Source organism: Gopherus evgoodei, chromosome 2 (assembly GCF_007399415.2).
Source record: "Gopherus evgoodei ecotype Sinaloan lineage chromosome 2, rGopEvg1_v1.p, whole genome shotgun sequence".
Classification (NCBI taxonomy): domain Eukaryota; kingdom Metazoa; phylum Chordata; order Testudines; family Testudinidae; genus Gopherus; species Gopherus evgoodei.
In genome coordinates this window covers 153,086,313-153,112,463 of record NC_044323.1, presented here as the reverse complement: position 1 = coordinate 153,112,463, position 26,151 = coordinate 153,086,313, and the positions used below count along the sequence as shown (strand labels likewise).

The following is a 26,151-nucleotide window of genomic DNA, read 5'->3' as shown; positions in this document are numbered from 1 at the left end:
AGCTTGAGAAACCTTGATGTCAAGTGATTTGCGAACTGCCTATTGAACAGCCTATTGAATTGCTGAGCGAGGGTAGGCAAGCGGCTTGATAAAGTGTTTAACTGCTACTGGTGCACACAAGACACACAGTCTAAGCAGCAGACTGTTAGTCTCACTTGTGTATTGTACCGTGTGTCTTTTTTAACATGGTAAATGACTCATTGCATTCCATTTTCAGTCATGCATAAAGGAGTTGGAACGGTTAAAATTTGCAAGAAGCAGATAACGGGATATATTCACAGTGAATGGTAGTGGACGAAGAAATTACAAACTTAAAATCCAAGAACATGTAGAGGTATGGATGAGAAACCTTAACTGAATGGGATGATCAACGGAGAAAGGCTACTTATGTTACCTCTCGTATCCTGGGGTACCAGATATGTTCAGTGTGCAGCAGCTCTGTTGTTCCATTAGTAACTGTTACATCTTGGAGGAATAAAAAACAAACATGCTTTCATTTTTGTGTCCCCTTCAGAGTTTTTGTTATTTAGGAAGAGAAAGATTCACCTAATACTTCAGCGGTCCTTTATTTTTTGACTGATCGATGTTTGAGAAACAAAAACATTCCAGTTCCAGCAATCAGCTCTCAGAGTCGGTCCATACAGCAACTAGACATCAATGGCTGGCCTGGGCCAGCTGACTCAGGCTCGCAGGGCTCAGGCTACGTGTCTGTTTCATTGCAGTGTACACTTCTGGGCTCGGGCTCTGGGACCCTGCACAGTGGAAGGGTCCCAGAGACCAGTGTCCAGCCTGAGCCCATTAACGTACAGGGCAATCAAACAGCCTTGCAGCCCTGGAGTGGCACAAGCCAGCCATGCGATTTTCTTCGCAGTGTGGATAAGGCAGCAGCATTTCCTAAGGGCTAGCCACCAATTCCACCCATTACACCAGAGTGGTAAATCCTAATTTGCCAAATATAAGGGTCAATTGTGGATTCTTTTCACTCAAGTAAGAGCTGAATGGGAACATTTTCATCAGGAGAATTACCTGATTTTACACAATGTCTAAAACAGTCAAACATTTGTTATTCACTAATTTAGCTAGTTCATTCGAGTGTAACAGCTCATATCTGATCCCTTTAGAAGGTTAGAAAAGATCAGGAGCAAGACAAAACAAGGGTCCTTTTCAACCATAAACTGAAACCAGTATCTCATTTGATCTCTAATACAGGAATAAACCACAACAGGGGGTGTACTTCTAAGCTGTTAACACATGCTTCAGTGCACTGTGATGCATCAACTTGAAGGTAAATCATCTTCAACCACCACCTAGCCTACATGGCTTACTGCTATGGACACTGAAAACGTGTGTGTAATTTCATAACATCCAGGGCCTGGTTTTCTGAACTATAGACTTGGATATCTACCTTCTCAGATATTAGCAACAGCTCATTTCAGGTTTTACATCAAAAAGCAAGAAGTGAAAGTAAGAGGGTCACAATTAATTAAAGATATCTGGGGCCTATGAGAGGTAACTGGAAACTGTCTCTTTCCACCCTTTAACATGCTTTCCCCTTCCCCAAGTCAAGCTGCCTCATTCTGCACACGTAAGCTCTTAAAATATACTGCAGAAAACTGAACTGAGAGCAATGACATAGTTCCCACTTCAGTTTTTTAATTTAGAGAGAGACCAGATGGTTAGGTTTCAGCTAAAAAGTAACTATACATCTGTGGAAAACCTCTCAAGACATTGGGGTTGGCAAGAGACACTGAAGGCCTAATTTGGGCTACAGTTTTGTTTGCTTGTTTAATTGGTGACATTGAGATGGAAACAACCAAAACCTGGCTCTCAAAATCCAGGGTCATTATGCAGGGATAACAGTTAAACATTATTTCCATAGAGTTTACAACTAAAAGGGACCATTAGCTCTTCTAGTATCATCTCCTGTATATCATAGACCACAGAATTTTGTCCAATTATTCCTGTATTGAGCCCAATAACTTATATTTTACTAAAACATATTTTCCAGAAAGGCATCCAGTCTTGATTTGCAGACATCAAAAAATGAAGAATCCACCATGTTCCTTGGAATTTTTTTTCAATGTTTAATCACCTGCACTGTTAAAAATGTGCTTCTAATTTTAATCCGTACAGTTTAAGCTTCCAATCCTTGGTTCTTGTTCTGTCTTCACTAGAGCCCTTTAGTACCTGGTATTTTCCTCCTATGGAGGTACTCATACACTTTAATCAGTTCACTCAATTTTATTTATTTATTTTTTTTGCTTAACCAAACAGATTGAGCCCCTGAAGTCTCTCACTCCAAGGTATTTTCTCCAACCTTCAAATTATGTTTTGTAGCTCTTTTCTTCAACCTCAAAGTTTCAACATACTTTTTAAAAGGCAGATATCAAGACTGTATGCAGAACTACATGGTATTTCAACACTGGTCTCATCAACACTATGTACAGTGGTAACAATCATCTCCCTACTACTACTCATTAATCCCTTTGATATATCCCAGGATTGCATTAGACCTGTACGTTACAGCATTGCACCAGGAATTCATGCTGAGTTGCTGGTCAACTATAACCTCTAACTCCTTTTCAGTTGCCAGGATACAGTCCCCAATTCTGTAAGTATAGCCTTCATATCTTATTCTTAGAGGTACAGCTTTGTGTTTTAATACAGTCAAATGTATTTTGTTCTATGGGCCCAGAATACCAATCAATCCGGATGACTGCTCTATCCTCATTATTTACTATTCAGCTGGTCTTTGGGTCATCTGAAAATTTTATCAGCAGCAATTTTATATTCACTTCCAGACTGTTGACCAAAAATACTGAATAGCATTGAACCTAATACTAATCCGCGTGGAACCCCACTAGAAATAACTCCATTCAATGGAAGAGCAGCAAAGAGTCCTGTGGCTCCTTACAGACTAACACGTTTTGGAGCATGAGTTTTTGTGGGTGAATACCCACTTCGTCAGATGTATCCGATGAAGTGGGTATTCACCCACGAAAGCTCATGCTCCAAAACATCTGTTAGTCTATAAGGTGCCACAGGACTCTTTGCTGCTTTTACAGATCCAGACTAACACGGCTACCACTCTGATACTTGACTCCATTCAATAGTGATTCCCCAATAACAACTATGTTTTAACATCTCTCAGCTAGACAGTTCTTATTCCACTTCACATAGGTTTTGATATAGATATAGCACTACTATTTTAATGTTTGAATACTGACATAACACTAGCAGTTTTCTGAATTTTTCCTGTTTTCTCCTCTGCCAGATCTTTTATAACTCATGGATGCAAGTTATCCTGCTGATTTAAAAAGGTTTATCCCTAGTAGCTGTTGTTTCAAAGCCTTCTTAATTAATAATAGACTGGAAAGTATTTCAAAAATGCTCATGTGACAAGAGTACATCGTCCTGCTTCATTCCAAATGCACAACAGAAATATTTATTGAACACATCTGCCTTTTCTGCATTATCAACAATTTTGCTACATCCATCTATTAACAGACCTTTAGCACCACTATACCCCACTTACTGAACCAAAAAATCCATCTTATTGTCCTTAGCCCTACAAGCCATAGATTTTTTCCTGATATAATTAGCTTCTCTCTTTCTCTCTTTTTTTAAACATTTCATTTACAAGAAGAGCGCATTTGACATGGAAATCACTAAAAGAAAATCAGAACTCCGCAACAGCATTTTTACAAAATCATTTTTTCAAAAGCAGAAAAGCATACATTTCTCCTAATCTCCCCACTTGTTCACAAAGAGAGGTCAATGACATATCTTTTGATATGTCAGTTGCAAATTAGATGCCCCATTTTGAGTTACCTTGGTGATTTATCATATGGTTAAAATTCCACAAGCATACATGACTGTCATTTACCTGTGTTATTACACTTCCACTTGTCCAAGGAGAGGATAGCTCTGGCAGGTGCTAGGAATGCAAAAGCACTGGCTTGAAACAAAGGTAACCTGAAGGAAATGGAAAGAGAAAATATAGACATATATAGTTTGTGACATCATAACACTGTTTCTGTGTACCTTTCTACGTGTGGTTTTCATGAGGTTAACTCTCCCCAACTTACTAATCTTTTTTTCACTGTTTATTAGAAATTTTGAAGTAAACAAATTTTTGTTTAAAGGCATAAAAAGAAATTATGAAAAATCCAACCACCATCTAGAGGTACAGAAAGGCATTAAATGCAATAGCAGCTACTATCAGTAACAAATGTTATTGAACACAGGTATGCAGATACCAGGTATTGGTACAACAAGATATTTATTCAATGTGGGAAAAGGCAGTGCATAACAGGTATATAATAAAACAGTACAAGTGTCAGGGTCACATGGATGCTGAATGTGCAAAAAGTACAGTATATGAAATGTTAATTTCTTTGTGAAAAGGAAGTCATTCTTCACATAGTTTGAGTAAATGCCACACCTTAATTGCATAGCTGGGATTAAAAGCATATATAGTTTGATCATTGAGTTATAAAGCAGGTAAAAACTGATAAATTCCAGGTGAGCAAGAGCAATAAACCTGGAACTGAAAGGATATTAAGAGGAAGACATGTTTAATATTGTTTACATAAATTCCCAAAAAGATTTTTAAAATGACATCCATTTGTATAGACATATCTTTGTATATCTCAGTAAGCCATAGTTTGCACATTAAAATAGTAATAGACATCGCTTAACTATTTAAGAACAACACTTTGAACTGTTCTCTACATACTATTTTTGAGAGATGGTCACATAGTTCTCTTTAAAACCAGATCAAACTATGGCACATCAAGCACTTCCTGTTCATGGGGCACTGGCTAGACTCCTGCCTTTCTGCTGCTTGTACAGCCACAACAGAGAGCCCACAGAATCAGCAGCACAGGAAAAGGAGCAAAACCAGCGGGCTCAGCTTGGGGTAACAACTAGCACAAAAAAGTGGGATTAGAAATGCAAAACGCAAGAACAACTGGAGGGAGGACCTTCCTCAGTGAGGTACTTCAGGGAGTAAGATGAACACAGAAAGTGATGAGTAGCTAGAAAACAGAGGAAATAAGAACACACGTGTTATCATACATTCACAGGCAGGAAGAGGGATCAAGAATTGGTTTATGACTGGCAGGCGAGGTGGTCCATGAGATTCTTTTACAAGAATTGGCCCACACAGAGAATTCAGAAACCTCTGCTTTTTAAAAATTATAAGTACTGACAGCACGTATTAAATAGTCATAGAAGCCTGGACTTCTGCTGTGTCAGCTTGCCTCCATTTGACACAAAACTTCTTGATGGATACATTTAGATTATTATTTTTTTTAAATCATAAAATTACAATGTCTTGGAAGAGAACAGTGCAAAAGAATTTAGGAGCTGAGCTTTTTAACTATATTTGATAAGAAACTTGTGTGAAGTGTTTAGAGATATGTTCCGAGCTGTGGAGATTTTTTTAATTAATGATGTTTGAATTTTCAAGTAAAACACCGAAGCCCTGATTTAGACAAGTATGTACATGAGTGCTCAGGTTAAGCTTTTTGATATTCTGCTTTGATAAATGATTTGTACATTATCTAATGCTGTTTTGCATGACAGATCCCTCAGGCCTTGTAAATCAAAGTTGACCTGCTATATTGATCATGAGAGTTCCTGCAACAGACAAGATATCTGCTTTCTTTTTTCCTAACCAGAAATTAAAATAACCTATCTTACTTTGCTATAGTAGTAAGCAAGTAAAAAACAACCATAACCAGTTATCTTTCAAGATAGCTAGCATCAGCACTGGCCTTGGTTAATAGTTTGGAACATATTCTGTAAAATGCGTTTCCAATTTTTAAGTCCCACACATACTGGACAAGAATTATGCTACCTACAGCCATATTTTTTAAAAAGCTCATTTTTAAATGTGCAATTTCAATTTGGGCTAGTGCAGTACATAGTCCTTATTCCCATTTCTAATGTTTACACTGCAATCAATTCACAGAGAGTAAGTTCTAATGCAACACTGAGACAAACACCATTGCTGTAAACACATAAACCACAGTATAAACGCTGAAGCTGTTTTGTAAAAGGTAAGGTTACTCAAAGAATATAATTCACAACAAACTTGCAAAAAGCAAGATGCTAATTTAGAGTTTAAGTCTAACAGCAAGCCTGAAGCTGTTTTGTAAAAGGCAAGGTTGCTCAAAGAAAACCGGTTACTCACCTTCTCATAACTGTTGTTCTTCAAGATGTGTTGCTCATGCCCATTCCAATTAGATGTGTGCACGCCACGTGCACAGTGGTCTGAAAGTTTTTCCCCTAGCAGCACCCATCGCATCGGCTCTGGACCCCCCTCGAGTGGCACATTTATGGAGCTCAATATATAATCCTGCCAACTCAACACCTTCTCAGTTCCTTCTTGGCGATTACTCGGACAGAGGGGAAGATGAGTGGGTTTGGAATGGATATGAGTAACACATCTCGAAGAACAGTTACGAGAAGGTGAGTGACTGTTTTTTCTTCGAGTGATTGCTCATATCAATTCCAGTTGAGTGACTCCCAAGCCTTACCTAGGCGGTGAGGTCAGAGTTATGGAATCGCTGACTGGAACGCCGCTTGGCTGAAAGCTGCATCATCTCTGGAATGCCGGATGATGGCATAATGAGAGGTGAATGTATGTACCGAGGACCAAGTTGCTGCCCTGCGGATTTCTTGTATCGGGACCTGGGCCAGGAACGCCGCTGAGAACGACTGAGCTCTCGTGGAGCATACCGTACGAGCCAGGTTTGGTGTTTTGGCCAACTTGTAGCACGTGTAGATGCATAAGGTGATTGTAGAATCACAGAATATCAAGGTTGGAAGGGACCTCAGGAGGTCATCTAGTCCAACCACCTGCTCAAAGCAGGACCAATTCCCAACTAAATCATCCCAGCCAGGGCTTTGTCAAGCCTGACCTTAAAAACCTCTAAGGAAGGAGATTCCGCCACCTCCCTAGGTAACCCATTCCAGTGCTTCACCACCCTCCTAGTGAAAAAGTTTTTCCTAATATCCAACCTAAACCTCCCCCACTGCAACTTAAGACCATTACTCCTTGTTCTGTCATCAGGTACCACTGAGAACAGTCTAGATCCATCCTTTTTGGAACTCCCTTTCAGATAGTTGAAAGCAGCTATCAAATCCCGCCTCATTCTTCTCTTCTGTAGACTAAACAATCCCAGTTCCCTCAGCCTCTCCTCGTAAGTCATGTGCTCCAGCTCCCTAATCATTTTTGTTGCCCTCCGCTGGACTCTTTCCAATTTTTCCACATCCTTCTTGTAGTGTGGGGCCCAAAACTGGACACAGTACTTCAGATGAGGCCTCATCAATGCTGAATAGAGGGGAAGGATCACGTCCCTCAATCTGCTGGCAATGCCCCTACTTAGACAGCCCAAAATGCCGCTGGCCTTTTTGGCAACAAGGCCACACTGTTGACTCATATCCAGCTTCTCTTCCACTCTAACCCTTGGGTCCTTTTCTGCACAACTGCTGCCAAGCCATTCAGTCCCTAGTCTCTAATAACAGTGAATGGGATTCTTCCATCCCAAGTGCAGAACTCTGCACTTTTCCTTGTTGAACCTCATCAGGTTTCTTTTGGCCCAATCCTCTAGTTTGCCTAGGTCCCTCTGTATCCTATCCCTACCCTCCAGCGGATCTACCACTCCTCCTAGTTTAGTGTCATCCGCAAACTTGCTGAGAGTGCAGTCCACTCCATCCTCCAGATCATTAATTAAGATATTGAACAAAACCGGCCCGAGGACTGAACCTTAGGGCACTCCACTTGAAACCGGCTGCCAACTAGACATGGAGCCATTGATCAATACCCATTGAGCCCGACGATCTAGCCTGCTTTCTATCCATCTTATAGTCCATTCATCCAGCCCATACTTCTTTAACTTGCCTGCAAGAATACTGTGGGAGACCGTATCAAAAGCGTTGCTAAAATCAAGGAATAACACATCCACTGCTTTGCCCTCATCCACAGACCCAGTTATCTCCTTATAGAAGGCAATTAGGTTAGTCAGGCATGACTTGCCCTTGGTGAATCCATGCTGACTGTTCCTGATCACTTTCCTCTCCTCTAAGTCCTTCAGAATTGATTCCTTGAGGACCTGCTCCATGATTTTTCTGGGGATTGAGGTGAGGCTGACTGGCCTGTAGTTCCTCGGATCCTCCTCCTCCCCTTTTTTTCAAGATGGGAACTACATTAGCCTTTTTTCAGTCATCTGCGACCTCCCCCGATCGCCATGAGTTTTCAAAGATAATGGCCAATGGCTCTGCAATCACATCAGCCAACTCCTTTAGCACTCTCGGATGCAGCGCATCCTGCCCCTGGACTTGTGCTTGTCCAGTTTTTCCTAAATAGTCCAGAACCATTTCTTTCTCCAGAGAGGGCTGGTCACCTTCTCCCCATACTGTGCTGCCCAGTGAAGTAGTCTGGGAGCTGACCTTGTTTGTGAAGACAGAAGCAAAAAAATCATTGAGTACATTAGCTTTTTCCACATCCTCTGTCACTAGGTTGCCTCCCTTATTCAGTAAGGGACCCACACTTTCCTTGACTTTCTTCTTGTTGCTAACATACCTGAAGAAACCTCTCTTTTTACTCTTAACAACTCTTGCTAACTGCAATTCCAAGTGTGATTTGGTCTTCCTGATTTCACTCTTGCATGCCTGAGCAATACTTTTGTACTCCTCCCATGTCATTTGTCCAATCTTCTGCTTCTTGTAAGCTTTTTTGCATTTAAGATCAGCAAGGATTTCACTGTTAAGCCAAGCTGGTCGCCTGCCATATTTACTATTCTTTCTACACATTGGGATGTTCTTTTCCTGCAACCTCAGTAAGGATTCTTTAAAATACAGCTAGCTCTCCTGGACTCCTTTCCCCTTCATGTTATTCTCCCAGGGGATCCTGCCCATCAAATTCCCTGAGGGAGTCAAAGTCTGCTTTTCTGAAGTCCAGGGTCCATATTCTGATGCTCTCCTTTCTTCCTTGTGTCAGGATCCTGAATTCGATCATCTCATGGTCACTGCCTCCCAGGTTCCCATCCACTTTTGTTGCCCCTACTAATTCTTCCCAGTTTGCGAGCAGCAGGTCTAGAAGAGCTCTGCCCCTAGTTGGTTCCTCCAGCACTTGCACCAGGAAATTGTCCCCAACATGCTCCAAAAACTTCCTGGATTGTCTGTGCACTGCTGTATTGCTCTCCGAGCAGATATCAGGGTGATTAAAGTCTCCCGTGAGAACCAGGGTCTGTGATCTAGTAACTTCTGTTATCCAGCAGGAAGATATTCTTTGAGATGAGACTGGGAGTCCTTTCATCCTGTCTGTCACTGCTGGTTCGACTTCCTGAACGGCTTAGTGCACTCCATGTAGAAGGCTAGTGCTCGCCGAACATCCAGGGACTGTAGCCTCTGCTCATAGCTACTGGCATGAGGATTAGGGTAAAAAACAGGCAGGAAAATGCCCTGACTAGTGTGGAAGCATGACAAAACCTTAGGAAGCAAGGCCAGGTGAGGTTTGAGTTGCACCTGTGGAAAACCATATAAGGTGGGCCTTTAAGCTCAGACACCCTCCTTCCCGATGTAATGGTGACAAGAAAGGCTACCTTCCACGACAGAGAGAGAAGGAAGCAAGTTGCCAGCTGTTCCAATGAGGGTCCCATTAGCTTTGAGAGGACCAGGTTAAGGTCCCACCTGGGAACAGGCTGTCTGATCTGGGGATGTAGCTCTTCCAGATCCTTGAGGAACTGACCAGTCGTAGGGTTGGTGAAGACAGAGCGTCCAGACACTCCCGGGTGGAAAGCCGGAATTGCAGAGAGGTGTTCTTTTATAAAGGACGCTGCCAGGTCTTGCTGTTTCAGGTGCAGAAGATACTCTAAAGATGAGAGGTAGTGGTGCCTGAAGAGGGGGTGTATGACGCCGGTCACACCAACAAGTAAATATCTTTTCCACTTTGCCAGGTATGTGGCTCTAGTGGAGGGCTTCCTGCTGCCGAGGAGGCCGCCCCCCCACCTTAATTGTTCTGAGCACAGAAGCTCCGTGGGGGTCAGCCATGAAGTGTCCAAGCCATGAGGTGGAGGGACTGCAGGTCGGGGTGATGAAGACAACCATGGTCCTGAGTGATCAGGTAGGGGAGGAGTGGCAACATGACCAGGGCATCCACTGACAGTTCCAGGAACGTGGTGTACAATGTTGTCAAGGCCACGATGGTGCCACCAGAATTATCTCTGCCCCATCCCTGTGGATCTTGAGTAGGACCTTGTGCACTAGAGGGAACGGGGGAAAGGCATAGGGCAGACGGCCTCCCCAGGGTAGCAGGAATGCATCTGTGTTGATCCTGGGCTGTGTCTCTGGAAGGAGCAGAACATTAGGCACTTCCTGTTGCTCCGGGTGGCAAACAGGTTGACCTGGGGAAAACCCCACCTTTGGAAGATGAGGTGTATGACATCCGGCCGGATGGACCACTCGTGCGTGTGGAAGGACCGCTGAGGTGGCCCACCAGCATGTTCTGAACTCCTGCTAGATAGGATGTTACCAGGTGAATGGAGTGGCCTATGCAGAACTCCCACAGCTGGAGGGCTTCCCGACGGGGAGGGGAGCGGGCTCCACCCTGCTTGTTGATGTAAAACAGGACAGTGGTGCTGTCCATCATAACTGCTACGCACTGACCTCGTGGTCTGGCATGCTAGTTGCACTGCCCTCAGATCCTTGGTGTTGATATGGAGGGTGAGCTCATCCTGCAACCACAGGCCCGGCGCTTGGAGATCTCCCAAATGCGCGCCCCCTCCCTTCTCAGTTACCAGTGACAAGGAAGGCTGAGGGATTTTGAAGGGGACTCCTTCACACACTCTCCAAAAGTAGAGCCACCACTGAAGGGACTTAAGCACCTGCCCCAGCATTGTGACCGCTAAATTCAGGCTGTCATGTCCTGGGCGACAGGCCGAAGCGAGTCAGACTTGGAGTGATCTGAGCCTCAGCCTGGCATGCCGGGTCACATAAGTGCAGGCTGCCATGTGCCTGAGGAGACTCAGGCATCCCTTTGCTGTAGTGGTCAGATATTGCCTGAGGCTTTGAATTATGTTTGTCATTGCTTGGAATCGGGACCCTGGCAAAAGTGCTCCTGGCTGAACCTAGACTAACACTGCCTCGATGAATTCTATTCTTTGGGTTGTTGACAAGGTTTACTTGTTGAAATTGAGGAGGAGACTCAGTCTCTCGAATGTGGATCTGACCAATCAGACCTGAGACTCCACTTGCCCCCTGGTGCAGCCCCTGAGCCGCCCATCATTGAGGAAGGGGTATACCTGCAACTGCCTCCAATGGAGGAAAGTGGCCACGACTAACGTGCACTAGGTGAACACTTAGGGGGCTGTTGAGAAGCCAAATGGAAGGACCAAAAAACTGATGATGTTTGTGGTCAACCACAAACTGTAGGAATCGTCTGTGTGCAGGCCAAATAACTATATGGAAACACGCGTCCTTCATATCGAGGGCGATCCCCGATCCAGAGAAAGGATAATTGTGTCCAGAATTTCAAAGACTCAAAAAGTTCGTGGTAAAGTTGAACATCTACAATGGGTCCGAGACCCTCTCTGGCCTTGGGGATTAGGAAGTAACGGGAACAGAATTCCTTGCCCCGAGGAACCTCCTCCACTGCTCCCCCCTGGTGAGGATAAGGAGTTGCTCGTGAGAAGGGTCCCAGAAGAGGGACGGGGAAGGGGGGTGGGAGGGAGGGTAGGAGCAGAATTGGAGAGAATATTCCACTTCTACTGTACGGCAAATCCAGCGGTCCGAAGTTATTTGGGAGCAAGCACAGTAGAAGTGAGACAGACGATTCAAGAAAGATGGGGAAGGATCTGGAATTTGTGGCTGGTGTCTGTCCTCAGGCATACCTTCAAAAGACCTGCTTTGAACCTGACAATGGTTTAGTCAGACCCTGGCCCTGCCCAGGCTGGTGGAGAGGGGGTGTGGCAAGGCTTGTGTCTGCCATTCCTACCCTTTTTCCTATAAAAGTCCTGCCTCAGCCGAGGAGGATAGGAGTGCTGCTGCTGCTGAGGCTTGAAATGTTTACGTTGGGTTGCCGGGGTGTGCATACCAAAGGACTTCATGGTAGTCCTGGAGTCCTTTAGGCTATTCAGCCTAGAGTCAGTCTGCTCCGCATACAGACCTGCCCCATCAAAAGGCAGGTCCTGCATGGTCTGTTGAATCTCGAGCGGGAGTCCCGAGGCCTGCAGCCATGAGCTATGCCTCATGGCGATACTGGAGGACAAGGTGCGTGCCACTCAATCCACAGCGTCCAGTGAGGTCTGTAAAGAGGTCCGTGCCATCACCTTGCCCTCCTTCACTATCTCTCCAAACTCCTCCCTGGACTCTGTTGGCACCAGCTCCTTAAACTTGAGCATCAGGTTCCAGAAGTTGAAGCTGTATCTACACACAATTGCCTGCTTGTTTGCAATCCTGAGTTGCAACCCCACTGTGGAATACCCTTGGCACCCAAATAAATCTAGGCACTTGGCATCCTTGGACTTAGGCCCTGGGACTTGTTGCCCCTGCCTCTCCTTTTCATTTACTGCAGCCACCACCAGTGAGCAGGGCTGTGGGTGTGTGAAGAGGTATTTGTACCCCTTGGATGGGACGAAATACTTCCTCTCCACACCCTTCATGGTGGGATGGATGGAGGCCGGGGTCTGCCAAATGGTCTTAGCATTGGCCTTTATAGTCTTGATGAGGGGTAGAGTCACCCTTGATGGGCCTTCCAGGGCCAGGATGTCAATCATCGGGTCCTCTGACTCCACCACCTCCTCGGCCTGCAAGCCTATATTTTGTGGCATCCTGTGAAGGAGGTCCTGGTGGGCATGGCTCTCTATGGGGGGCAGTCCAAAGACAGAGGTGCCTGCAACCACCTCGTCCGGGGAGGATGACAAGGAGGCTAATGGGGGAACAGGGTCCTCCTGAGCCTCTTGGTCTCCAGGGGCCTCCTGTCCCACCTCTCTGTCAGGGACAACCACACTTGGATCAGGTTCAGGAACTGGGGAAGGTTCCAGTGGAGGTAGTGTGACCAGTACCTCCTTGGCCCTAGGGGTGGGGCAACTGGCTATGCCTCCGGCACCCACAGTTCAGAAGCCGCCAAAAGGGAACCTTTGGATTGGGCACCCTGGGCCTGGTAGTACACCCATGGAGGTACAGTATCTCCACTGCGCACACCATGGCCCTACCCCCACCTCAGCCCTTCCAACTCTGAAGATGACGACCAGGACCACTATGGCCAGGGCGGTGCCGAACGGAGCTGGACTGGTGAGCAGTGCCACAAGGCTGGGAAGCGGTGCCAAGATGACCAGTGCTGGGAACGGGATCTGCTGCGTGACAGAGATTGGCATGAGGATCGGCATGAGGATCAGCGTCGCGTGCCATGGCTCTGAGCGGTGCCGAGGGACAAAGCATCACCTGTTTGCCTCAAGATGGCGCCCACGTTGCAGTACTGGAGGCTTGGCTCGAAGGACCAGGGACTGTGGTGCCGTTACTGCAATGAGGTCCCTCGTGGCCTCAAAGGTGTCTGAGGTGAATGGCAATTTAACATCCTCAGTGACCTGGCTTGGGGAATCCAACAGCACCAGACTGGACGGTCCCCGTTGCAGGCATCTAAGTCAATAGTGCTGGCTCCAAAGTCTTCAGCCCTGGCTGCTCCTCTCCCGAACACATCCCATTGGACAGCTCCAAACGGGTGGGTCTCTGAGTTGGAGATCCACTCCTCCCCTGCTTCCGGTGCCACTTCTGCGCCGGGGAATGGGACTGGTGCCGGATCAATCCTGCCGGTTTGGGCGCTGGGGAACCGCGGTGCTGCAGGTCTCTCCCAGAATCCTTCCGCGGTGCCGCTTCTACCTCTTCCACTGGGGCGTGGAACACCAATGAGCTTGGTGCCAGGTCTTGCCATGCCAATGTAGGCTGCGGTCTAAGGAGCTGCTTGAGGCAAAAGTCTTGCTCCTTTTTTGTTCTAGGGCAAAACCCTTTACAAATCCTGCATTTGTCCGCTTGGTGTGCTTCCCCTAGACACTTTAAGCAAGTGTCGTGGGGGTTGCCCATTGGCATGGGCTTCTTGCAGGACTTGCAGGGTTTGAACCCTTGGGATTTAGGCATACTCCGAGTCCCAACGAGGAACACGGTCGGGGTGAAGAGGAAAACCTCCCACTCCCAACAGCTATCTGCTGTAACAACCGAAAACACTAAAACTAAACTTAATGAGGCTAGAAATAACTGTGAACTAAACTAAACTGAAAGCTAGGGAAAACGAGGAGAGCTTGCTAAGCAAGTCACCGCAGTTCCAACGACCGCCACTGGTGGTAAGAAGGAACTGAGGTGACGCCGGGTTGGCAGGATCATATATTGAGTGCCATGAAGGCGCCACTCCAGGGGGCTCCACAGCCAACCTGACGGGTGCTCTTAGGGGGAAAATGTTCCGACGACTGTGCATGCAGCGCGTACACACCTAATTGGAATCGATATGGCAATCACTCGAAGAAGAATATCAATTCACAACAAACTTGCAAAAAGCTAGATGTAATTTAGAGTTTAAGTCTAACAGCAAGCCTATTCTGCTACAAGACATTTACACAGAGCAAAGTTTAACTCAGGGATAGGCAACCTAAGGCACATGTGCCAAAGGCGGCACACAAACTGATTTTCAGTGGCACTCACACTGTCCAGGTCCTGGCCACAAGTCTGGGGGGGAGGGGGCTCTGCATTTTAATTTCATTTTAAATGAAGCTTCTTAAACATTTTAAAAACCTTATTTACTTTGCATACAACAATAGTTTTGTTATATATTACAGAGTTATAGAAAGAGACCTTCTAAAAACGTTAAAATTATTACTGGCATGCTAAACCTTAAATTAGAATGCATAAATGAAGACTTGGCACACCACTTCTGAAAGGTTGCTGACCCCTGGTTTAGCTAAACTATTATCAGGCAGAGGTTGCAGTGTGCTCAGTCAACTACTCACATGCTTAAGCACTTGCCTGAATTAGGGTCAGTATGAGTATAGGACATATCAATTACCCCTAACCAAACACAACATCCTTTCCCTGGCTCTCTGATGCAAATCCAATTAACTGCAAGCACCCTTTCTTGTCCCAGCATATAAACAATAATTAAAACCCCACCTGTCTCATGGGAGCAAAGTCCACTCCCAACCTGGAGTCTCTCATGCCCCAGGGGGGCCGAGAAAGCAGCTTGCCAGCCTGCAAAGCGTATTAAGCTGAGTAAATCGGCAGAATCCACAATAAATGGTTTTACTACCCACCGTAAAAAGGCACAAGAATTCTGCTACATAATTAAGCAATGAATGCTCCAAAGAGCTTCTGACTGAACTCCCCTCGCTCCAATTTCTAGAATAAACTCAAATTCAGCTTACAATAAAAGTAAAACTGGAAAGGCTCTAAAACAAAGGGAACAGCTCGAATTTAGCAATGCTATTTCCGCAGTGGCTTTATCTCTGTGTTTAAGACTAGATGAGTTTGGGGGAAAAAAAACACATTAGTTCTCTATTAGGTTCCCCTTTTCATGTCATATCCATGGAGATGGTGATTATCTTAACAGTGAGGAGTTATTCCAAATGCAAATTGCCTTTTTTTTTTTTAAAGGATTAATGTCTCTTTTACCTGTAAAGGGTTAACAAGCTCAGTGAACCTGGCTGACACCTGACCAGAGGACCAGTCGGGAGACATGATACTTTCAAATCTTGGTGGAGGGAAGTCTTTGTTTGTGCTGGGTTTTTTTGTTTGTTTGTTCGCTCTTGGGGCTAAGAGGGAGCAGACGTGCAATCAGGTCTTTCTTCAATCTTTCTAAAACAGTCTCTCATATTCAAAATATTAAGTACTAGCTAGAAAAGGCGGATTAGGCTTATGTTTGTTTTCTTAACTTGTGAATGTGTATTTTGCTGGAAGGATATTTTTACCTCTGTTTGCTGTAACTTGTATCTTAGGCTGGCAGGAGGGAGTCCCTCTAGTCTATATAAGCTGAAGATCCTGTAAACATTTTCCATCCTGGTTTTACAGAGATAATTTTTCCTTTTTCTTTCTTTAATTAAAAGCTTTCTTTTTAAAGAACCTGATTGATTTTTTCCCCTTGTTTAAGACCCAAGGGGATTGGGTCTGAACTCACCAGGGGATTGGTCGGGGGAAAGGAGGTAAGGGGAAGGTTAATTTCTCTCTGTTTTAAGATACGCTGATCCAAACTCCTTGGATCTCTCAGGGTAACCCAGGGAGGGGAAAGTCTGGGAGGGGGGAGGAGGGGGAATGGTTTATTTCTCTCTGTTTTAAGACCCAAGGGGTTTGGGTCTTGGGTTCCCCAGGGAAGGTTTTGGGGGGACAGGGAGTGTACCAGACAATGGAATTTCTGGTTGGTGGCAGCGCTATCAGATCTAAGCTAGGAATTAAGCTTAGAAGGGTACATGCAGGTCCCCACTTTCTGGACGCTAAAGTTCAAAGTGGGAAACATACCTTGACAAGCATAGAATACAGAAGACACTGACTGTAAAGTTGCCTGATTAGTGCCCCTGCATTTTTCTCCTCTCTCCAGTCATTCTCCTTTCTTCTAAGGCATAGGAAGTTGTGTTCACGGCTGCAGGATCAACTAATACTTTTTTTTGTTAATATAGTGATTTCCCATACAAAGCTACATTTTTCAGTAGTTTAAAACTTATTTAAACTAGGGCAGTGGTTTTCAAACTTTTTGTATTGGTGACCCCTTTCACACAGCAAGCCTATAAGTGGGACCCACTTATAAATTAAAAACAGGAGGGGAATATAATTTAACGGGGGCTTGGGGACGGCAGCCCCACAGAGCTGACAGCTCACGACCCCAATGAAACCACCTTGTCACCCCAGTTTGAGAATCCCTGAACTAGGGGTCGCATACTTTGTAGCTTGTGTGGGCTAAGCTCATTGCACTCACAAGGGGCTCCAGACATCCTTCCCTTCTCCCCTCTCCCCACCCCAGCTCCTTATGTGCCACTCTTTCCTCCCTCTCTATTGCAGGGACTCCCTGAAACCTCCCCCAATCTCCTCTCTGCCACAGACTCTGTGCCCCCTCCCCTCCATTCCTCCCATACCAGCATCTCCCATTCTCCCTCCCCACACCAGTAGCTTTGTGTACACCCCATTTCCCACTTCCCCCATGTCATCCATTCCCCTCCATCACATTTTGGCCACTGATTCTTATAACACACTGAAATTTTGAAAATTCATCAGGTGCAGCATTCAAAAGTGACTGTGCTATACCGATACAGAGAGAGAAATGCCACTGATGGAAGCATAAGGCCTCCACAAGCTCTGCTAAAAAAATCACTGAGTTGAACCTTGTTTCTGAACTATTTTTTTCAACTCAGTCACAATGAACTTTTTGACAAGGCTAAAATGGCTGGTCTTTATAAGGGCATGATCAAGGAACTCCAGTGGTTATTACATTTTATTCTTCTCAAGAGAAGACAAATTCCTTCTTCTCAGATAAATACATTGTAATTTGTCAGCAATATACAATGAAGTGGCGATACATGGAAAGACCATTCAACAAAAATCAGAAGAAAACCTAGTACAATCTCACCTTTTGTTTTAAGTAACAATTATATATCTTAGTAGAATTGTACCATAATCTTGATAAACTGAAACTATGCCCTAAATATATGCTATTGTGAAACAGTAATGCATCACATGCCTAAGATCACACAAATGTACAAAGTGGATACATTACCCAAGCCCATTTAAACGTACGGTCAGGCTGCAATTTCAAGGGCAACTCTGAATTGCCTGGTGGTTGAGGTTTTGACACTTGCACTGTTGAAGACAGATTCTGAATAATTAAAATGTTGTTTTGAAACATTCTAGCTAACATAAATGCATTGTATAGATCGGGGTCGGCAACCTTCCACAAGTGGTGTCCCAAGTCTTCATTTACTCACTCTAATTTAAGGTTTCGCATGCCAGTAATACATCTGAATGTTTTTTAGAAGGTGTCTCTCTATAAGTCTATATATTATATAACTATACTAGTGTTGTATTGTAAAATAAACAAGGTTTTCAAAATGTTTAAGAAGCTTCATTTAAAATTAGATTAAAATGTTGATCTTACGCTGCTGGCCTGCTCAGCCCACTGCTGGTCTGGGGTTCTGTTCACCTAGGCCGGCAGTGGACTGAGCGGGGCCTGTGGCCAGGACCCCAGCTGGGAAGAGTCCGACAGCCAGAACCCCAGACGGGCAGCGGGCTGTGCGGGGCCGGCTGCTGGGACCCCAGACCGGCAGTGGGCTGCGCGGCTCAGCCTACTGCCGCTCAGGGGTTCCATCCGCCGGCTCCTGCCAGCCGGGATCTTGACTGCCGGATCCAATGAGCTTGTTGCCTGTCTGGGGTCCCGGCCCTGCCCACACACAGTGGGTACCTACCTTCTCCCTGGTTCTGGCCCATTCTCCTCCTCTCTCTGCACTGAGCTGAGGGTGGGAGCACACCGAGCACAGGGCTGGGGGTGAACGGTCTGGCCAGGAGCTAGAATGAGGGAGAAGGCTCAGGGGTTGGGGCAGGAGGTTTGGGTGTGGGGCACTTACCTGGGCAGCTCCCATATGATGCAAGGGATGCAGGTGGGAATGTGGGGGAGAGGTGCAGGAGCTCTCATTTGGTGCTCAGGGTGAAGGTGGGAGGGGTGCTAGAGTCAGGGCAGAGGGCTGGGGGCATGTGAGTGGGGTACAGGTGTTGGGGTGTAGGGGGGCTGGGTATGTGTGGGGGTGCCAGAGTCAGGGCTGGGGTCGTGCGGGGGGCTGAAGAAGTCAAGAGGAGGTCTGGGTGTTTATGAGGGAGGTACAGGGCCCAGGGCAGGGGCCTGGAGTGTGTGGGGGGTGCAGGACTCAGGGTAGAGGGCTGAGTGTGTGGGGAGTGAGGGCTCAGGGCAGAGGGCTGGGTGACTGCCCCCCTCAGAACCCACAACCCTCTCGCTCCTTGTCCCCTGACTGCCCCCCTAGGACCATACCCCCTACCTGTCCCCTTACTGCTCCAACCCTTATCCACACCCCCACCCCCAGACAGACTCTCGAAACTCCCATGCCCCATCCAACCGCTCCCCACCCCCTCACAGGACCCCCAGAACTCCTGACCCATACAACCCTCCCCCTGCTGCCTGCCTGCCGCAACCCCTCTCCACATCCCTGCCTCCTGACAGCCCCCCCACCCGAACTTCTAACTCATCCAACCCCCCCAGGTCCTTGTCCCCTGACCACTCCCTCCAGAGACCCCCTCACCCTAAGTGCCCCCCCCCCAGGACCCTCCTTGCTACCTGTCCCCTGACTGCCCTGGGATTCCCATGCCCCGGGATTCCCATGCCCCATCCAACCCACCCTGCTCCCTGTCCCCTGACTGCCCCTACCCCTTATTCACTCCCAGACCCTTTACCTTGAGGCTCCAAGCACAGCCAGATACACTACCCTGCAGGAGCACATAGCCCCGACCCTCAGAGTGCTGCGCATGCAGCGGCAGGGCTCCGGGTGAATGGGGAGCGTCTTTCCTCCCCGTGGAGCCAAACACTGCCCCGTGGGAGCACACAGCCCTGGCCCCCAGAGCTCTGCATGTGCAGTGGCAGGGCTCCAGGGGAGGGGAGAAGGCAGGGGAGAGGCCGGCAGCTTGCTGTGCTCGGCCCGGTGCTCCAGCCCAGGACCGCGGACCCTGCAGCTTGCCGCGCCAGGCAGGATTTTTAATGGCATGGCAGAGTCCCAGAAGGCAGCCGTGTGCCATTTAAAATCGGCTCGTGTGCCGCCTTTGGCAAGCGTGTCATAGGTTGCCGACCCCTGGTATAGATGTAACAATGCTTAGATACTACAGAGACATAATTCAGCAAACCTAAAATACGGATCAAGGTGCATATTTATCTCTCAGATCATGATAGTTCCTTTGCATTAATCCAAAAGGCTGACAAAGAGCTATTCTTTGGTAAATAGCCTGAACTCCTAAAATTAGTATGGATACAAGACTAACCACAATGGCTCCAGGTAACTGGCTATATCCATCTCTAAGGACTTTTAACCAGTGAAATTTGACCTTTCTGAAATCATAATGGTTTTATTTGTTCAAACATTTCTCAGTTCACAGGCTTGCCAATAAACCTTGTAAAAATCTCATTTCAAGTGAAGTTCGTGTCTGCAGGTCCCAACCAAATATAAAACAATATCACATGCTAACAGTTACAAAATGTTCAGTCGCTAATTCGCCTCACAAACAAGGCAGTGGAATAGGTCTCAGAGGTGACAGATCAAGTCTTTAGGAGTCTAAAAAATGAAGATGACTTTTAATCTTAAAAAAGACTTAAGAACCTGACCATATCTTCTGATTTCCGTGACCACCCCTTAACCCTATACGGGAAGGCCAGTATAAGATGCAAGATAAGGAGCTAAAAAGTAATATGTTAAAGGTAACAAGCATTTGAAGTAAGCAGCAACATAATCAGATATAGCTGCTCAATTTAAATGTGATTAGATTGAAGACATTGAGGGGCCTGTCCCATGCTTCTCTGCTACCCTCCCCCCTTTTATAAATGGATAGCTAAAATCTAGGAGTAAGTGTATTTGAGCATTAAGCCAACTCTCTTAACTTCAAATGAGCATAAACAGAAAGGAACAAACCGAATAGAAAAGAAAAAAATTGTCTCATACATGAGAGACAGAATTTTGTTGCAAGGAAAACATGGTCTTAGGAAAAAGCAAATGCGTTTCTCTTCTTTCCAACAATTCCTCCTAGACAAGTATCCCTTCCTATTTCTGAAGTAAATAGATGATGAAATAAATATCAAAGCAGCTTTACAATTCTTCGAAAAGCTGAGGGTAAGAAAAGGACAAAATCTTTTCTGAAGAGGTAGAAGGAAGGTGAGATGGCAGATCAGCTGAGTACTTTCTCCAGACTATTGAAAACAAAAAACTAACAACACAAGGACTTTGACTCAGGAAGCCTGAATTGCCTGAAGAGGATTTTGGACTTTTTTCCCCCTTTGTCTTATCTGCATTAACAATCCTAAATCATTTGTTTAACGGGTTTGCCCTGCCCCTATCCCGCTGAGTGATCTCCTCCACCCAAAAATCTGTTTCTTAGGTAAATGTTTTTAATAGGGCCCATGTTGTCCATTTTTCATTTAAAGTCTAAGACTTTTCATCTTATATCATTTTTATGATCAATTAAGTGACACTTGAACTGTAATGCTTGGACATGATAATACAATGAGTATCTTTCTTCTGGTCTTATTTTTCTTTCTTCATTCTATTCAAGATGCAGAAAACCTTGTAGGTTTTATCCATCCCTTGACTTAGACAAATAATGGATGAACAAGGGTTTAAGTAAATGTTTAGTTAAAATCTCTCTGCAGTATTCCAAGTATAGTGATAACTACTTTTTTATTTTTATTTGAACTTCACTGTTGTTAGAACATACTATGTTTTGGCAATAACATATTACTTTTCAAATCTGGCAATATTTAGACTAGTCTCAGATATGTCATCGTATTAAAATAGCACTTCCAGAAACAGGAGAGTGAAAGATACAGTGACCCCAAACAAGCTAATCTAATGCTTATGTTCCTTGACAGCTTGTGGTAAAATGATACTGGCACCTCTGCGTAGCTAAAAAATAAGACCTTTATTTCTCACCCATTCTCAAAGAAGGAATTTACAAGGAAACATATGCAAAGGGTGTGTTATTGGCAGAAACAGTAAGATCAGGGATCAGAAGTTGCCCTTCCCTTTTCTTAATGTCTATTATAGTATCTATTTCAGTTACGTAAAAGTGATTCAAAAAAGTGCAAGGGTTTTGGCAGAACAGAGAGACTTTCTTCTATATCAGCATTTTATCCTCAGCTTAAGCATGATTAACTACACAGGTCACCTTCTTTCACTGAAATACACCTGCACCCTGAAGCATCACAGTCATACATTAGCTTCTTTAAGCATCTGACTCCAGAGATCCTACTATTTCAACATACTTTGACAATCACCTTGCTGAAACTGTCATTGCACAATGCAACAGAAGCAGGAGCAGATATTACTGTGTCCATACAGCAAAACTTTTACTGGTTACCTTTTGGCAAGTAGTACAATGACAGCATTCTAAGCAGTCACACTTTAAGTGGGCTAAATAATTTTTTCCCTGTGTTCATTGATCTTGTTTCTCCTCACAACTTCCCTGCTCCTCTACTCTTTTTATTCTGCTCATGCCTTCTTTAACTCGAAACAGCTTCCCAGTTATCCAAAATGTCGTGCTGGTCTACATTAGAAACTTAGATCAACCCAGCTATATTGCTCTGGGGTGCGAAAAATCCACGTCTCTGAGTGATGTAGCCAAGCTGACCTCACCCCCAGGAACGTCTATAATAGTGCTACATCGATGGAATAACTCTTTCATTGATCTAGTTACGGCCTCTTGGGAAGGTGGATTTTCTACAGTGACAGAACCACCCCTCCAGTTACAGTAATAAGTGAGTATGGTAATGTACACTGAAGCATTACAGTAGCGTAGCTGCAGCTATGCCACTGCAATGTTTTAAGTGTAGACACAGCCTTATTCTTTTACTTCATATCAATTCTTTTTTTTGTGAAACCTTCCAGAATTACGATCAGACAACCCTATTCCCGACCAATCTTGAGTCTTAACTGTTTTTTCTCTGTTTCACATTCATCCTTCTGAAATACCCTATGCACTTCTTGAATATCCTGTACATTTAAAGAGATTTGTACCCCACCGTCAGCATCTCAACAATAAAGACTGAAATATGAGTTTTGATCTCACCTGCATCCAAAAGTTGTTTGTAACAAAGTAGTGATCCCCACACAGAAGAAAATGGTCCCAATCAGTTGGCTGGTAGCCCACTGGTCAAATTCAACACACATGGCATCAGCTAGCAAAAAAGGTACTGCTATAGTTCCACTAAAACATGTCAGGTAGTGCTGTGAACACAAAGAATGAACAGCTTGTTAATACTGATAATCACACACACACACACAAACCACAGAGATTCATTATTTTTCCTTTGTACTCAGTTTATTTATTGCTTTAAATTAACCACCAACTCTCTCATTGTTTTCTGGTTCCAAATATTTTAATTCCTAGTCTTCTTTACTTTCCATGTTTAGCTACTTTTTAGCCAGTTACTAATGACTTCTACTTATAGATGATAAATTAGGCTATTTATATAGCTAAATGATTCCTGTTCTTATTCTTGATGAGTAGGTATCTAGGTAACCGTGCTGAAGCAGCTTCCAACTAACAGAAGCAGAAAAATAGCTCCCTCCATTTTGAAACACACAAAATCACAGGGTTAGAAGGGACCACAAGGGTCACTGTAGTCTACAGTCCTGCCAAGATGCGGGATTTGTTGTGTCTAAACCATCTAAGACAAATGACTATCGAGCCTCCTTTTGAAAACCTCTAATGAAGAAGTTTCCACAACCTCCTAAGGCAGTCCATTCCATTGTCCTACTACTCTTACAGTTAGGAAGTTTTCCCTGTGATTTAATCTAAATCTGCTATGTTGTAGTTTGAACCCATTGTCTTGTCCCACTGCCTCTGTGGCAAGAGAGAATAATTCTTCTCTTTTTTTGGCAGCCTTTTTAAGCAGACATGCCAAATCTGCAAAGAAACTGCAGAAATTCGGCTTGTTTTTGGCTTAATTGGCTTGTAAATTGCTTGTTAGCAACAAGCTACAAGCCAGAAACTAGCCTTTTTTGGGAGGAGGGGGGAAATCAGCTCCTGGCAAGCAGGGGAGAGAGTGTTGGGTGCATAGCAGGCCCACCACAGTCCCAGACTGCACACCGGGGGATCTAGTCACAGAGTGTTGGGGTTCTTAGGGATTGGCTTCGTTTTGCCTTTTTTTGAAATAAGATTAGCTTGATTTGTGGCTTATTGTGAAAGTCGGAGTGCTTATTTACAGCGTGAAAATTGGCAACTGTGCTTTTAAGTATCTGAAGACAGCTATCATGTGCCCCCTCCCCCCAGTCTCTTCTTTTCCAAACTAAACATATCCAGTTCCTTCAGCCTTTGCTCATATGGCTTGCATTCCAGCCCCTGGATTATCTTTGTGGCCCACCACTAGATCCTTTTCAGTTTCTCTGCATCTTTCTATACACTGGTGACTAAAACTGGACACAGCCCTCCAGTTGAGACCTAACCAGCACCAAATAGAGCAGCACTATCAATTTCCATGACTTGTGTGATATGCCTCTGTTAATGCAACCTAAAAATTATATTTGCATTTTTTTTGTAACAGCATCGCACTGATGACTCATGTTGAGGTTGTGATCCACCACAACTCCCAGATCCTTCTGAGCACTGCTGCTGCCAAGCCAGTTATCCCCCACTCTATATTTGTACATTTGGTTTTTCTTCCATAAGTGTAGCATCTTACATTTGTCTTTGTTGATTTTCATTTTGGTGCCTATAGCTCAGTACTCAAATTGATCAAGATCCTTCTGAATTTTAGCTCTATCTGCCAAAGTGTTTGCAACCCCCACCCCACAGCTGTGTGTTATCGGCAAATTTGATTGGTATGCTCTCTATTCCTACATCCAGGTAATTAATAAAGATGTTCAACAACATCAGACCCAGAACAGATCCCTATGGAACCCCACTTGAGACCTCCCGCCAACCCAACATTATTCCATTAATAGTTATTCTTAGTTTGCGGTTGTTTAACCAATTGCATATCCACTGAATGGTAGTTCTGCTGAGCCTGCATTTCTCCAGCAGACTTATCAGAATGTCATGTGGGACTGTGTTAAAAACCTTGCTGAAGTCTAGGTATATTATGTCCACCTCATTCTCCCTATCCACCAAATTAATTCATGTGAGGATCACATGAAAGACTGTCTGATTAGACATGAATTTAAATAGTACTTCAGTATGAAAACTATATAGGGGATAAGTTCTGGAATGTTAGAGACTAGCTAATCATGGATTTATTCCGCTCCAATCCAAGTAGATTAAAAAAATTATTAAAAAGCTGCATGTTCAACTATGTAAGAAAAAGAAAATTCCTGCAGTGCTGGCTGATGAATATATGCAGGAATAAAAATAAGCCACTTTGGATTTCTAAGGAGTCATTTGTTTGAGGATCTCAAAGTATTTTTACAAATACTAATGAAGTTTCAACATTCCTTTGGGGTAATTTTATTACCCTTTTTAGAGAGGTGGAGAGAGAGGAAAGAACTTGTCCACATTCACAGCAAAACAGCGACTAGAATCCAGCTGTCTTGGCTGTCCATTAAGTTCTACTATGGCCATGTTTACGCTACAGACTTCTGCCGGCATTACTAAATTGGTCAAGGATGCAAAGAGTGAGATTCATGACCAACATAACTATTTTGGCAGAAGTCTGTAGTTTAGACAGAGATATACCAGCAAAACTGTGCTTTTACCACTAGAGCTTGTTTCATTCGTAGGGGGCGCTTTTATTACACCAGTACAAAGCACAGCCTTGCCGGTCTAATTGCACTAGGAGCACTTTGCCAGTGTAGTACACCGGTATTCCCATACCAGTAAAGCACTCCTAATGTAGAAATAGTCTAACTCTCTAACTAACACAAAGTACAAACAAATGCCTGAAAAGTACATGGAACTCAGCAGGCGGGGGGAGGGGAGGGTTCATAATTAACCAGCTTTCCAGCCAGCAGATGCTGCCATCTTGGTGCTAGTCATTCCCAGAACTAATCCTACTAAAAGCAGTACCTCCAAGAAAGATCAGAACATTAACACAGCATCTCTCTCACCTTCCATCCCTCTATATTATCCTCACATGAATCCATGAGCAACAAGTTGTTACTGAATTTTATTATTTACTTAAATTAAGGAACACATATTAGGTAGCAGCCCAAATGGTTATTTGTGAAGCAAGTCTCCAGTAATTCCTGAAATACAACAGCTAGCAAGCAACATTATAGCTCATTGCCAATATGTGAATTCTAGTGAGGTGGTAGAGAAGGGAACGAGACATTTTGCAGGAAACCTATCTTGCCATGATAGGCTTTTTTGCAAAAATCTAGGAATGCTGGAGAAGAAAATTAATACAGATATGAATATAGGGGAGGATAACAAAAAATAGGACTTTTATAAACTTCCAGCTGTTTTAAGACTCTCCAG

The 26,151-nt window shown here is 44.6% G+C and overlaps 1 protein-coding gene across 13 annotated transcripts in view; it reads right to left on the bottom strand.

Annotated features, from left to right (window-relative positions):
* SLC23A2 (solute carrier family 23 member 2) overlaps positions 1-26,151 on the bottom strand; it is a 129,082-nt gene that overhangs the window by 30,000 nt on the left and 72,931 nt on the right. For all 13 annotated transcript variants that reach the window (XM_030551993.1, XM_030551995.1, XM_030551996.1 and 10 more), the window contains 3 exons: positions 22,807-22,964; positions 3,887-3,975; positions 395-465 (listed from right to left, as the gene is read on the bottom strand). In XM_030551993.1, coding sequence (XP_030407853.1) covers positions 395-465; positions 3,887-3,975; positions 22,807-22,964 — 318 coding nt within the window. The remainder of the gene's footprint in view (positions 1-394; positions 466-3,886; positions 3,976-22,806; positions 22,965-26,151) is intronic.